This window comes from Sipha flava, unplaced genomic scaffold (genome assembly GCF_003268045.1).
Source record: "Sipha flava isolate LNK unplaced genomic scaffold, YSA_version1 35a_pilon_pilon, whole genome shotgun sequence".
Lineage (NCBI taxonomy): Eukaryota > Metazoa > Arthropoda > Insecta > Hemiptera > Aphididae > Sipha > Sipha flava.
The window spans coordinates 2,726,500-2,740,266 of record NW_020273058.1 but is presented as its reverse complement, the minus strand read 5'-3'; the positions used below and the strand labels follow the sequence as shown (position 1 = coordinate 2,740,266).

At 29.3% G+C, this 13,767-nt stretch overlaps 1 protein-coding gene across 1 annotated transcript in view; it reads right to left on the bottom strand.

Annotated features, from left to right (window-relative positions):
* Nucleotides 1-13,767, bottom strand: part of LOC112687734 — a gene marked incomplete at its 5' end in the record, with an annotated part of 113,775 nt that extends 100,008 nt beyond the window's left edge. The window contains 1 exon segment of the mRNA XM_025560624.1: nucleotides 13,288-13,767. Within this exon segment, the coding sequence (XP_025416409.1) occupies nucleotides 13,288-13,372 (85 nt within the window).

The window sequence follows — 13,767 nt, the reverse complement described above, 5'->3', positions numbered from 1 at the left end:
GACATTTACTTGATATACAATTCAAAATTGATGTTTTTAAAAAAAACCAATGATGCGGATTTCATTTTTCGATTGAATCCGATATTACTTTTCTATATTTTCTATCCGTGTTTTCGCTTTAAACTATTTTTAAATCAACCACTTATTATACGTATATTCCCATATCAATCACTGCATGTAAATAAAATCATCAAAACACTCCTAATAAAATCTAATAAACATCAACCTTTTTCTCTCTCGGTATCCTATACAATATATGTATATTCGACATAAATATCATAAACAAATTAATATGTTGAATATATTATTAAAATATTTCAAATAAATACTGTAGTTGACTCACAATGCATAATAATGAAGAATAAGTAATAATATTATAAATAAGTATTACAATTTTAGTTTGTTTCAGTCTTCACATCATGTTTTATATATATATATATATATATATATATATATATATATATATATATATATATGTGTATGTGTGTGAGTGTTTACAATTTTCCATCACATAAATTCATTTTTAGTAAATATTAGTAGGTAATCTATTTGTATACGTATATTTAAATTTCTCTCGACGACATTTATACATTTATTCAAATTAAATATATAATCGAATTTTCAAAATTTATTATCTCGTATCGCACAGTATTACAGTAAGTAATCTATCTGTTGACCCCCAAATATTTCACCATAACTATGGAGCGGAGAAAGAGAAGAATAGTCTTATAGTGGATCCCTAGGGATTTTACTGTTCTATATAATGGCAGTATATATGTCGTAGAAATAATTCAATCCTATGGGACATTTTAAATGTGTGAAATATTGTTTGTACAGAATCACTTAAATATATATTGATTTATGTTGATTTGTTTATGTATTAATATATAATATATAGAAGAAAAGAACGTTAAAAATAATTTTATCAAAACTAAACGATTCAAACTCTGCCACAACAAAGCTTAACGGAATGTACTCGACAAATTTTTATTGTTTGCCATCTCAGAGTAAAAATCTAATTACATATTTACACATAAACCAAACGAAAATTGCCAACGAACGTACACGAAATCGTCTCATCTTATGTATTATATTTATTTGAACAACTGCTTATTAAAAACACAAATAAGATGGGTTGGCAGGATTTAATTTAAAATAAAATAATAAGCTAGGGGATTTGTAATAAGTAAAATACATTTGTCATTTCCATAAGAATAACAAACAGAGTAAATAATTTAAGTTACTTTTTTTTCAAAGTTAACTTTTAACTTAACAAATTAACAAAAAAAAATATAAGTAACTTTTAATTTAACTTAATTTTATTATTTTAAAATAATTTAACTTAACGAGTTAAAAAAAATCGTTAACTAGTCCAGTCTTGATTGTAACTATCTTAAATAAAAATAAATTATATTGCATAGTAAAAAATGTCAGCCAATGGGCTACATCAGCAATGTTTATTCGTAATAATAAAAAAAAATTAATAAGGAACAGGTAAAAATGAATAACATAATTCTAAAATTAAATATTAATACTAATAATTTTATAATAATAACAATTATTATTTAACGATTTCGTTACAATTATAACTATAAATTAAGTATTTACCCTGTGACATTCAATTTACGATTATTCATAACTCATAAGAAGAATGAAATTAATAAATAACTAATAACTAATATGCCGATAGCTACAAGTATTAGATAGTCCCCGTACTTTTTTATAAATGTATAATCATCTGACTATCACAGTTGCTAGTAATAATTTACGAAATCGTTAAATAAATTAACAATTTCAATTTACATCATGTTTTTTTTTTTTTTTTTAGTTGTCATATTTATGCAACAAATCTCAGTTCGAATAATATCAAAATGTCAAAACAATTTAAAAATAGCATTAAACCACGTCACCAAAACAAAGACAGGAAATTCAAATGACTGGCACAACTAACGCAATTAAACAAAATCTACTAATACAATAATAATTTTAAAAGTGTTCAGTATTCATGGCCATTTACGCATATAATTTATTAAATATTTATACCTTTGAATTATTGTTTTATTTCTTTATTTCAACGAAAAAGTCTTTATTTAAATTATATTTTTAATATTTTATTACTTTAAGCTATACCTTATTATTATAATTAATTAAAATCAAAACATATTTTATTTTTAGTATAAAATATTGGTGCGTAAAGACCGCAAAATATAATAATACGACTTTAGGGAATCTATTTTTTAAGCTTGTAAATTATTAATTTAATATGAGGGATACAGAAAAAAGTGTCCAAGTAAAATATTTTTACCGGAGTAGTCTCTTATTATTAAAAATAAAAAATATTGATATTCATGTCATCATTATAATAATTGATTACTGATCAAACTCATCTCAAAAAAAAAAAAAAACTTTTATATTTAAAATCAATAACGAACAAAAAATGTAATATAATATAATCGGTTTTGAAAATTATATTCCAAGTCATTAAATGTTTTCTACAATTTTAATACAAAAACTAAACCATGTTAATTGAATTAAGATTACAACATTGCTTGATTGCATAAAAGTTAAAATTTATAATTTTTAGCTTCGGAGAACTGATTTTTAAATTTTTAATTTTGACATTTAATTGTTACTACTAATATAAATATTTCTATAAATAAAATCTAGCTAGTAATTTATAATTCCATATTTATGTGATTTTGCAAACTTACCTTAATCTTAAGAAAACAATTTGAGAATAATCATTTATCACTTATTTGATTTTCTCATAATATGACTTCATCCTACATTGTTTATTTAAATGCATTATTACGTTAATTATACATATTTTCATTCAAAATATAAACTTTAACTTGAAATAAATGATTTTTTATGATAATATACATTTTTATTTGACTTAAGATGTCCCGTAAAATGTAAGACCTTTTTTAAAACAAAAAATATTAATACTAAAAAGGAAAACCGCTAAGTTTTAACATTTTTTCATATCAAATTCAACCGTTCAACCGCTTTCGCCATAGCCCTTAAACTTTATGGTGTGATATAATACTATATACACTGAACAGAAATTCAGATAAAATGGGTACTATTAGAATATGAAAATATGTATTTTTATTCAAAAATATCATAACACATTTTCACATCAATATTTTTAATATATATATATATAGTAGATCATAAAAATGAGGTGACGGAAGCATTTTATTTTTTCTATGAATGTAGTGAAAAATAAAAATAAATAATAATTTTGATTACATCAAATATATCAATTCGATAGAAATCGTATTTGAAGTTTAGATAATTTTGTTTTAATTCCGCAACTGTAATTCGTAATCAATTAAAGTTTACAACTATTCTAAAATTTTTAACACTATATACCATATAGGATATACGATGAAAAACGAAATGGTTTTTGCTACAATCGAATTTCCGAATAATCACGGATTATAATATACAAGTTTTGTTCAACCCTTTTGCTTTTTAGTTATGCAATTGGTTCGTGTTTAGCAATTACTATTAATCGTTTCTATAAACACAAGGTTTCAATACTTTGTTCCGTAATAATATTGAACACTGCGTGTACGGGTAAAAATTCGATATTGAATTTGGTTTTAAACGTACAATGATGGATTATCTGAAAAATGTTTAATGAATAAAAATGAGAAATTGGACCCGTTATTGTGTAGTCAGACAAGAAAACGGTAAGTTGAGCTATAGCTTTACGACAAAGGATATAACCTTTATAGGAGTCCATTTTGAACGCTTATCTTTGAAGGTCTGAAAAAAAAAGATTAGGTTAAGAGGATATATCGACCTTTGGCACATTTGTCAATTCATCGTACCCCTCCCCCCCATCCACGTCTATCCCACGTCGCATCGTTTAACTAGTGATGCAATACAAAGTTACTCGGACACAATGCGTGCTTTGTGCCCGAACATCCTAAAACCAATCGAATACGGTCAACGGGTTCTAGTTTTAATGACTATATCGCCGGAGCGGTCACTCGCACGATAAATGTTGTGTAAACAACGGCGGTCGCCAAGAGAATAGCTCAAAAATATTTTTATTACTTTGAATGTATACGCGCTGCGACAGACCACCAATGTCACAGCATCCAGTTGTTTGCGTTCACAACGATTTTCAAACGATAATCCTGTACCGCGACCGTACACCGATAACACCTGTATAATAATGTGATGCCCGCAAAAGTGTATTCAGTGCAAACACCATTGCGAAACGTGTAAATTTTCATTATTTATACAAACTATATTTCCCGTTTCCCACCGTAATATTATTACATTATAATAACACTCCTTCGGTTTATTTTATAATATTCAATCATTTTTTTTTCTTTTTTCTAATACCCTTCGTCGCAATACTTTATCTCCATGCGTACCTGCATTTATTTTATATTTTTCATTAAATATGTTGTTTGGTTTATGTCGTATAATAAACTGTTGAGCTTTACGATAGTAATGCGAATCTTTTTTTTTTTTTTTTTTTTATTAAAAAATCATTACACGATATCATTATAATGTTCTACGAACAGAGGTGGATTTATCTTTTTTGCGGCTATAGTTACCAAAAATTTGCCACCTCTAGGTGAAGAAGTTATATTACGTCTTCCGAAATACCTAATCTAAATATTAAATATATAAACATATGTACCGATATCCAATTGAATGTTTAGAATATTTTTTTCGCTTTTATTAATTAGTCTTGAAAAAATGTCAATGGATGTCCACCAAATTTTATTAAAAATATAGTGTAGCAGTGGGGGTATTTATTTTTCCCCGAAATTCCGACAATAACATATTAACAAAATGCACCCTTTATTATACAATTATTATTCGTAAATATAAAGTAAATAATTTTTCAATTTTTTTTTTTTTGCATACGTTTGATGTTTTATAATAAAACACAACAGAATTAGCCGCCTCCAAATTTTGCCTCCCTAGGCAGCTGCCTACAATGCTTAATGGGAAATCCGCCTCTATCTACGAACAAACTAATTAAATATAAAAAATAATGTTTTAATAAAATTCCATATTTATAACAGTGTAACACTCTAATCAACGAGTTATTTAGTCCTAAAAAGATGTCAATTCATATATAACAAGATGAGAAATGATTTAAGTATAAAATATACGACAAATTATTTATATAAACAGTTACTTACTAAATATTATGGATATGCATATAAATATTTTATATCTAGCTATTTAATCTGTATATATTTTCACATTGAAATAGTTTAATGCAAACCTAAAAATTATTGTCTATAGTTATTTTTACGTTAAATAATTAAACAAGTATTTGGTGATTTATAAGTACTTTTTATTTATAAATTTATAAACGTTTTTTATTTAGTCTTTGGATTCAGACTAATTTTAATGTTTCAATTAAATTGTATAATAACCACACTACATTAACTTAAATTTATAGCAACGATTTAGTTTTTTGTTCATTTAAGTGTAATTTAACTCTTTTATCACGATATCGTGTCTTACGTACACATTCTTGTAATACTTGCAGCAGTTAAATTATGAAACTGAGCATAAAGTTGCTCGATATGAAAACTCTTTCAATTTTATTAAATTAAAGTCATATTTTATAAAAGAATTTGAATTAAAAACGAAAAGAAAATGTGTCTAATAAAAGGGTATATCCTCCCTACCAGTGTACGTTTATTATGATTTTCAAATGTGCCATCATTATAATTGTTGGCCGCTATCCCGAGAATTTTTTTCCACCATTGCATAATATTAATAATTAACATCAAATATAAATTTTAATGTAAATTAGTAAACAATTATTACGATATTTTATTCTATATAACTGTTTATTCATAAATGAGGTACTTTAACTGTAGTTAAAACTGCTAATATTATGATAAGTGATGCAATTTTAAGATTGTATAAGCATATTAGAACATCAACCATGAAATATTGTAATACAATTATTTTTAATTTGATTCTACATGGCTTTTAGTTGAATTAATACCAATATAATGTAATATACATGTATTTGTATAGATGTGTGTGTCATTTATAACAAAATATTTGATCATTTTATACAACATAAAAATTGCAAAATGCAATATAAATATAATATAATTTTAAAACGTCAAAAATATATGTAAGACAATTTTTTTCCATTTGATTTATATAAATAAATACATTTGTTTGTGTAAATTGAATATTAATTAGATAACAATGGGTAATATATTATATTAACAATGATTAATAAATTCAAAATTCTATACCAAAATGTGCAAAAAAAAAAATTAAGATATAACTGAATATTAATAACATATGTGTTGTATTATAATATAAAATTTGGCGTTAGGAATGTAGCGTATCTATTATACAGTATATCCCTAATATACTTGATGTTCAATATAGTAGTAAATTGCAAAAAGGGTCCATACTGACTTTAAACAGATTGTGTATACTAATATTCTAGGTTGGGGGTTAAGCACCTTGGAAAAGTACACTTGATAAAAAAAACCTTCAAATGAGTCTCGGAATAGAATAGATTATGACAAATTTGGAAATTTAACTTTGGCACTAGGAATATTAGAATACTTAACGAAATGGGTATATTTAAATATGTCGAATATGTAAAACTCTTATAATTTAGATATTCTAGAACTATAGGAGTTACGATGACCTGACAATGGAAACGTTATGAAAGACAATACAACACATACAATACTATTCTAATATAATAATAATAGTACTTGAAAGCATGAGAACGGAGTAGGATTCATAGTTAATGAGAGAGTTCTTCATAACATTTTAATGCCTGTAAATGAGTGCATATGCTACATTAAGATGTTGGATCGGCATTTTGATTTTATTTTAATTAACTACTATGCACCTATAGAGAACAAAGCCGACGACACAAAAGATAAGTTATATGATGAATTATAGAGAATGGTTAACAGCTTTTACACTCACTACATAAAAATTATAGTAGATGATTTCAATGTTAAGGATTATAGAGATACTATGTACAGACCTACAGTAAGATGAGAAAACTTACATGAAACAAGTATGACAATGGCACGAAACTAATTCACTTTAAGATATTAAAAGAACTGACTGAAGAATTAGTAGCACCAATTTTTTAAGAAAAATATACAAAAAACACATGGGTCCCACTGAATGACCGAGTGCATAATCAAATAAATCAGGTAATGATAATCAAAAAATACACCAGTAATGTTAGAAAGGTCAGAACTTATAGAGAAGCGGACACTGACTCGGACCTATTATTTACACAGTTAAATCTCAGGCACTTTACAAAATGGAATACGGTGAAGAAATTAACTCCGTCAAGGTGATGCCCTCTCTCTCACATTATTCAATATAGGTCTGAAAAATTAGTAAGTGATATATAAATGAACATATCAGAAGAGACGGTATTATTGGCATACCTCGATTGTATTATAGTGTTGGGAAGAACTATAAAAAGTCGTTTAAAAAACCAAAAAATTACTTAAAGCAAGTACGCCAATGGGGCTATGTATAAACGAAAATAAAACAAAATACATGATGATATCGAGGAACAATCATAATGCGTATGACCCCTTGGTTAGAAATATTAAATTTGAAATAGTAGACAACTTTAAATACTTTGGAGTAAACGTCAACAATAATTATATTATGCACCAAGATTTAAATAAAAAATTATGAACGGTAACAGATGATATTATAGTGTAATACAATTTTAAAATCAAAACTACTCTTATGAACATCAAAGATACGCCTTTACTACAGTATATCAGGTTATATATACATACAAGTATAGATAGTATAGTAAATATAGTTATTTGCTCCCAATAAGAACTTCTGCTTGCGAGACATGGTCCCTGATACAAAGAGATGAGAGGTAGTTAACGACATTTGAGGAAAAAATACTCAAAAAACATTTATGAACCACGAGTCAACCAAGAGAAAAATATTTAAGAGAGAAAAAGAAATGATGAATTACAGAAATTGTAAAACGGACCATATATCTTATCGTTAATCAGGAATAAATGGCTAGAGTGGTTCAGACATACTAGGAATGATCCAAAACCCGGTGCCTTGATGTAATAGCAAGAGACTTGAAATAGATAGACCAGAACGTTACTTTTAAGTCAAATTACAGTAGAGATGGATTGCGAGATCAATTAAAGGCAGCAATGAACCTTGATGGACCGGTAAGTTGAAGAAAATGAGAGAATCATAATCTTAATGTAGAGTAACTACAATAATTAATTTAATGACAATATACAGTATCTAAACACCAATTAAAAACACTCAATATCTTTGCGTAGAGTTTTGCAATTTGGATTCTTTTATTTTTATTTTTTTATTACATAAAATAAAATACACATTTGTATAACCTTTGAATTTCTTAATCTTAATTAGATGAGCGCGTGCATATTACAACTTTTCTTTTTAAATTGTGACCCTCCCATTTTAACAAATAATTATTTTTTGCCTAATTTTTAACAAATTTTGTTAGTTTAATGAACTTTCTAAGTCCAAAATTGGCCAGATTACAGCAATTTAACAAATAAACAACAAAGAAATGTTGACATTTTCGCCCCTTATTTATTAAGGTAATATTTATACATTATTATAATTTTAACTACTGTTAATTTTCAATAAACGTGTAAGTTGTTCAAATTGTTGTCCGCCATGGACAAAACATGATTTGGCATACCACATCAGGTTTTTATTTGTTGCAGCTATTTTTTCATTGGCAATAAAAAATTGAAAAGTCATAAAAATATGTATTTTTATGTAATAACGACAAACAAAAAAAACATAATTTAATATGCAGAGCTATCTTTACACAAAGATATTGAGTATTCTCAATAAGAGTTTACACGCTGTATATTAATTTATCATACTATTTGGTCATTTTACGGATTATTCCGTTACCTTGGCTTTTTCATTTTTAAATGGAATAACTTATAAAATATTCAACGATCAAACTTTTTTGGCGGGAAAAAAAGTTGTACCGATAAAAACACTAAATATTATGACGTATATATATGTATTATTTATTATATATGGAATTATCTCCAAATACGGCTATTGTAATTTTTTCTAGTAACATTTATAAATGTATAATCAAATTTATGTAGACATCGAGGTGATGCGAAAGCACGATCCTGAATTTTGATCAATAATACTAAGAAATTCGACACAGAAAAACGATATATAAAAAACCGATATCAGTTTGCTTTTCGATTATATCTAAGTGCATTTTTATTAGAACGCCAAATCTCGGAGCATTTATGAAAATTACTTTTCAGAATGGGTTCTGTACATTATTTTATTTCACGCAAAATTGCGCTACAGCATTCAAGTTAATTTCAGAATGGTTTTTGGTCATTTTAAAATGTCCGAAATTTGAAATTTTAATATAGTTAAATAGCAAAGTACGGTGAAGTATCGCAATACGTGTTTTGACTTTGTTATCGCTTTTCACCTAATGTATAAGAAATACGCAAATTTAATTGTTATAATATAACATAAAACAGATATTATTTATATCCTAACATACTATTTTATATGACCCGTTTACTTCTTCATAGTTCATCTAAGTTAATGGTGAAAAGTCGAAGTACGGAGTCCAAAAGTTATTTTCCTTAAAAAATATTATTGTTCTTTTTTTTTAATTATGCAATATTTTGTTCGTGAACTTGGTTTAAAGTTCAATATTAGAACTTTGTATAACATTAAATACATTATGCAATTTTCAACATTTATTTTTTTGAGGTTTCTCAAACCGTAAGAGATAGATACATTAATATTTTGTAAATAAACCTTACGTTTTTTTAGGATCTATACCGAATTATTTATAACCAAATATACATAATATAAATATGTAACCCTAGAATAAATTTGTACTTAAAAACATTAAAAGAATAAGTTATTTTTTTCAAAACTTAAGTACTTAATAAAAAATACATACATCATTCAAAATAATAATATTCTTATATGAAAGTAGCTTACTAAAACAATAAACATTTAATATTTATCAATGTTTTCGATTTTAAGTAAAATGAGAAATGCATTGAATTTTTTTTTCTTTGTGTCCGCGTACACGATTTCGACGAAAAGAATTGTTCCGATCATAACCAAATAAAAAATAAAAGTTAAGAAATGGATTTTGGTTGATAATCATCAATATCAAATATCAGTGATATTTTTTTGAATACCTAATAGTTTTCTAAATTGCGATAAACTGACGAAAAATTGTAAAACCGTTAAATTTTACCCCTTACCAATTCTCGTTAAAATTTAATTTCGTTTTTATCATAATTCAAAAAAAAAATTTTCAACTATTTATAGAAAATTAAAATTTTTACGTTTTCTTAGCTTTTTTCAAAATTGTCGGTAAAATAATTTTGGCTTGACAAAACGACATGATAATTTAATGCAAAGTTTCACATACATATATATTGGTAATTAATGAAAATACATTGAGCTTAATTTAAAAAAAAATATACGTACGTTTGAATAATACGTTTTAACAAAACATTAGAAATCATGAAAATCCGTACGACGCACCTGAATAATTAGTAAAACTAAATTAATATCTATTTAGCCGTTGTAATCGAACTCTAAAAACCATGTATTGCTATCAATCGAGATAAGTATTATATAAAAACTGTTTAAAATCGTTTCAGCTCCGGAGATCTACATTAAAGTTTGGTAAGGAAATACACATGTCTCACTTCGACGGAAGTAATGATACGATTGAAAAAAATTGAATATCGATTTGATTAAAGTATCGCAATATCTATACGGTTGAAAAACGGTGTATAAATATATATATATATATCAAAATTCATTAATCTCTATCCATTTCATTTAACTCCGTCTCTGTTTTAGATGTATGCGAGTCCGCCTAAATTCTTGTCGTATGGTAACGGGTTTGTAATTAAATTACAACTCGCCAACGATGATATAAGGCTTCTCACGTAAAAACAAACGCCTTCATGGTACATATAACCAAAGGCGTGATTTAAAGAGGGTAAAATAAGGAATCCGCCCTAACCGAAAAACCGCATCACCTAACCAACCCTTTTTTTTTTTAATTTTTCTTTTAATTTTGTAAAAAATATTCTTGCGATTTTCAGCACAGAACCCCGCACGTAATTATTAACACCCGAGTAATTATAAACGTTAAAATTGTTGATGAATATAACTATCCAGCCGACAATATTTACGATAAAAATGTTCATTATAAGTTATGATATCGTAAAGCCTGCGGAAAGCCATAAATTTCAAAACATTTGCATACACATTCACAGAACACCATTATTAATTGTTTACTTTGTTCTATTATTTCTATACCGTATGCATACTCATATACACATAACATTTTTGACTCAAGTATGTATTGTATGTCCAACTTGTACTGCTGATATGTATTAATATGTATATTATGCCTTGCGTTGGTCATTAGTAATCATGTCATCGTGCATTGTCGGTGTCCAACCTACTTATACGAACGAATATACAATACGTATACATGGGGCCGAACTGGCAAGGAGTGCTTGTGTCGTGTCTTGCGCCCCGGGCCCGCCCCTACGTGGTCGAATAATGACACTATCAATGTCCTAGAATAATCCTGACGATTTATGTCTTCACCGTCGTGTTCAGCGTTACGCCTTATCCGCAGGTAAATCAAATATGGATTTACACGAATCGCAATTTCGTTAACACGATGGTTACGGTTATCCAGGTAACTCGTTCAGGCCTAAAAAACATTCTTGCACCCCGAGAACAAATCGTTGACCCGGCACAGTGGACCATCGATGAACAGATTATTTTAATTATACCCACCGGCCGGTGGTGTAAACGGTCGTCTTTCGATTGTTGTGGAACAATACGCTGATGTGACCGACGACCGGCCAACGCTATAGTTCCGTAAACAACCGAAACGCCGGGGCAGCATCGATGACAGTCGGCGAACGCACTGAGTACAATATATTCATCGAGTATAACAACATTATCATAACCACCGTCCGGGGAGCAAAGTATTTAATCTCAATTAGTTATGGACACCTAACGGCTACACCGAGCACGTCAAACGCACGGCTCGCGGTTAATTTTTTGGCTGCATCCGAATTGGGTCCCGAATTTAAAATTACTACACTAGTTGGGTCCTGAATTATTTTAGGTATACATTAGTTCCTGAATATTTTTTGGTAAGTACTATATTATACAAACATTATTTTTTCCATTTTAATTGACTTAGGACTGTCTATGATCTATTTAGATCACAGGTATGGTTAAAAATGAAATTATAGTTTGTTTTTTTTTTTTCGTTAATTTTTATTTGTATTATATAATGATTTTAATATTTTCAATATTTTTTCATTTACCTATATGACTATAAGTGTATTATATAATATGTATTTTTATACTTGATTTTTAATTTTTTTCATATTTTTACCAACACAATTCTAATAATTTATATTTTAATGGAAAAGAAACTAAAAACAAAAAAAGATATATATATAAAAAACATTTTTAACCATACCCGTGGCCTAAATAGATCATAGACAGTCTTAAGTCTGTTAAAATGGGAAGGAAAATATTGGTATAATGTAGTACTTACTAAAGAGTATTCACAAACTAGTGTAGTACCTATAAAAATTCGGGGACCCAACTCGGATGCTCCGAATTTTTTCTGTGACCAGCGACCACAAATATTAATGGACCAGATAAAAAATAAATAAAAAAATAAAAAAAAATTATAAAACATTAATGTCACGTGACAGCCATCTTAGATTCTTCGAGAACTGTATTCGGAGTACATTGTTATGTATAACATTCTGATAAACCGTAACCGAGTAAGTCTCGTCGACGGGTTTATGCGTATGCACGTATAATAATATAAAGTTATTTTTTCCTCGTTAAATTAGTAGTAGTGAACCATGCGATATACTTGGGTCAGTTGATACTTTGAGTTTGACATGTCTGGGCCGCACTAACGAAAATCAACGATACAAACCAATGACGATCCGTTAAAAACGGAGGACCTGACGGGGAAAGCAGTTTACGCGATCGTCTCGCACCTCTACACCGCAGGTATACAGGTACGTGTACTACTTAAAAAGGTTTATGATTTGTTCCCGGGGGTTTTGGCCGAGAAACGTTCGTTTCGTTTGCATTCCATTTACGGTTTTCGTTTATTCTCGATACTCTCGAGCCCGCGGTCCGTTAACGAACCGTCGGCTATGATCACGTACTGTTGGGTGTACTCACTCGGAACGCGCCAGGCGACGGCTGCGGCTACGATTGCGACGTACGTGCGAGCGGTTATCTTCGGAGCGCACCGGCTCGGCGACATGGTATATCGTTCGGGCGTTGTGCAGAGACGCGGCGGACATGGTCGCGTTACGGACCGGAAGACGGCACCGGCGCGGCGGTGGCGAGCGGCATCGTGCGGGGCGGGCGGGACGCGCGAGTGTGTGCCGTACCGTGGGGCCGATAAGACCGAGGCGGGTCGGCGGCGCGGGCAAGGGCCTACGGCGGTAACCGGACGGCCATCGCGGTGTGAAACGTTCGACGGCGGTGACGGGGACCGGGTGCGAACGGAACTGTTTCGCTGGGCGCGCTCGGACGCGGTGACGACGGCCGACGCGACGGACGGGGTTAGCGGACGAACGCGGACGACCGACCGGAGACACTCGTCACGCGGGACGCGAGTCGCGTTTCCCGTTATCCGTTCGTTTTTTTTTTTTT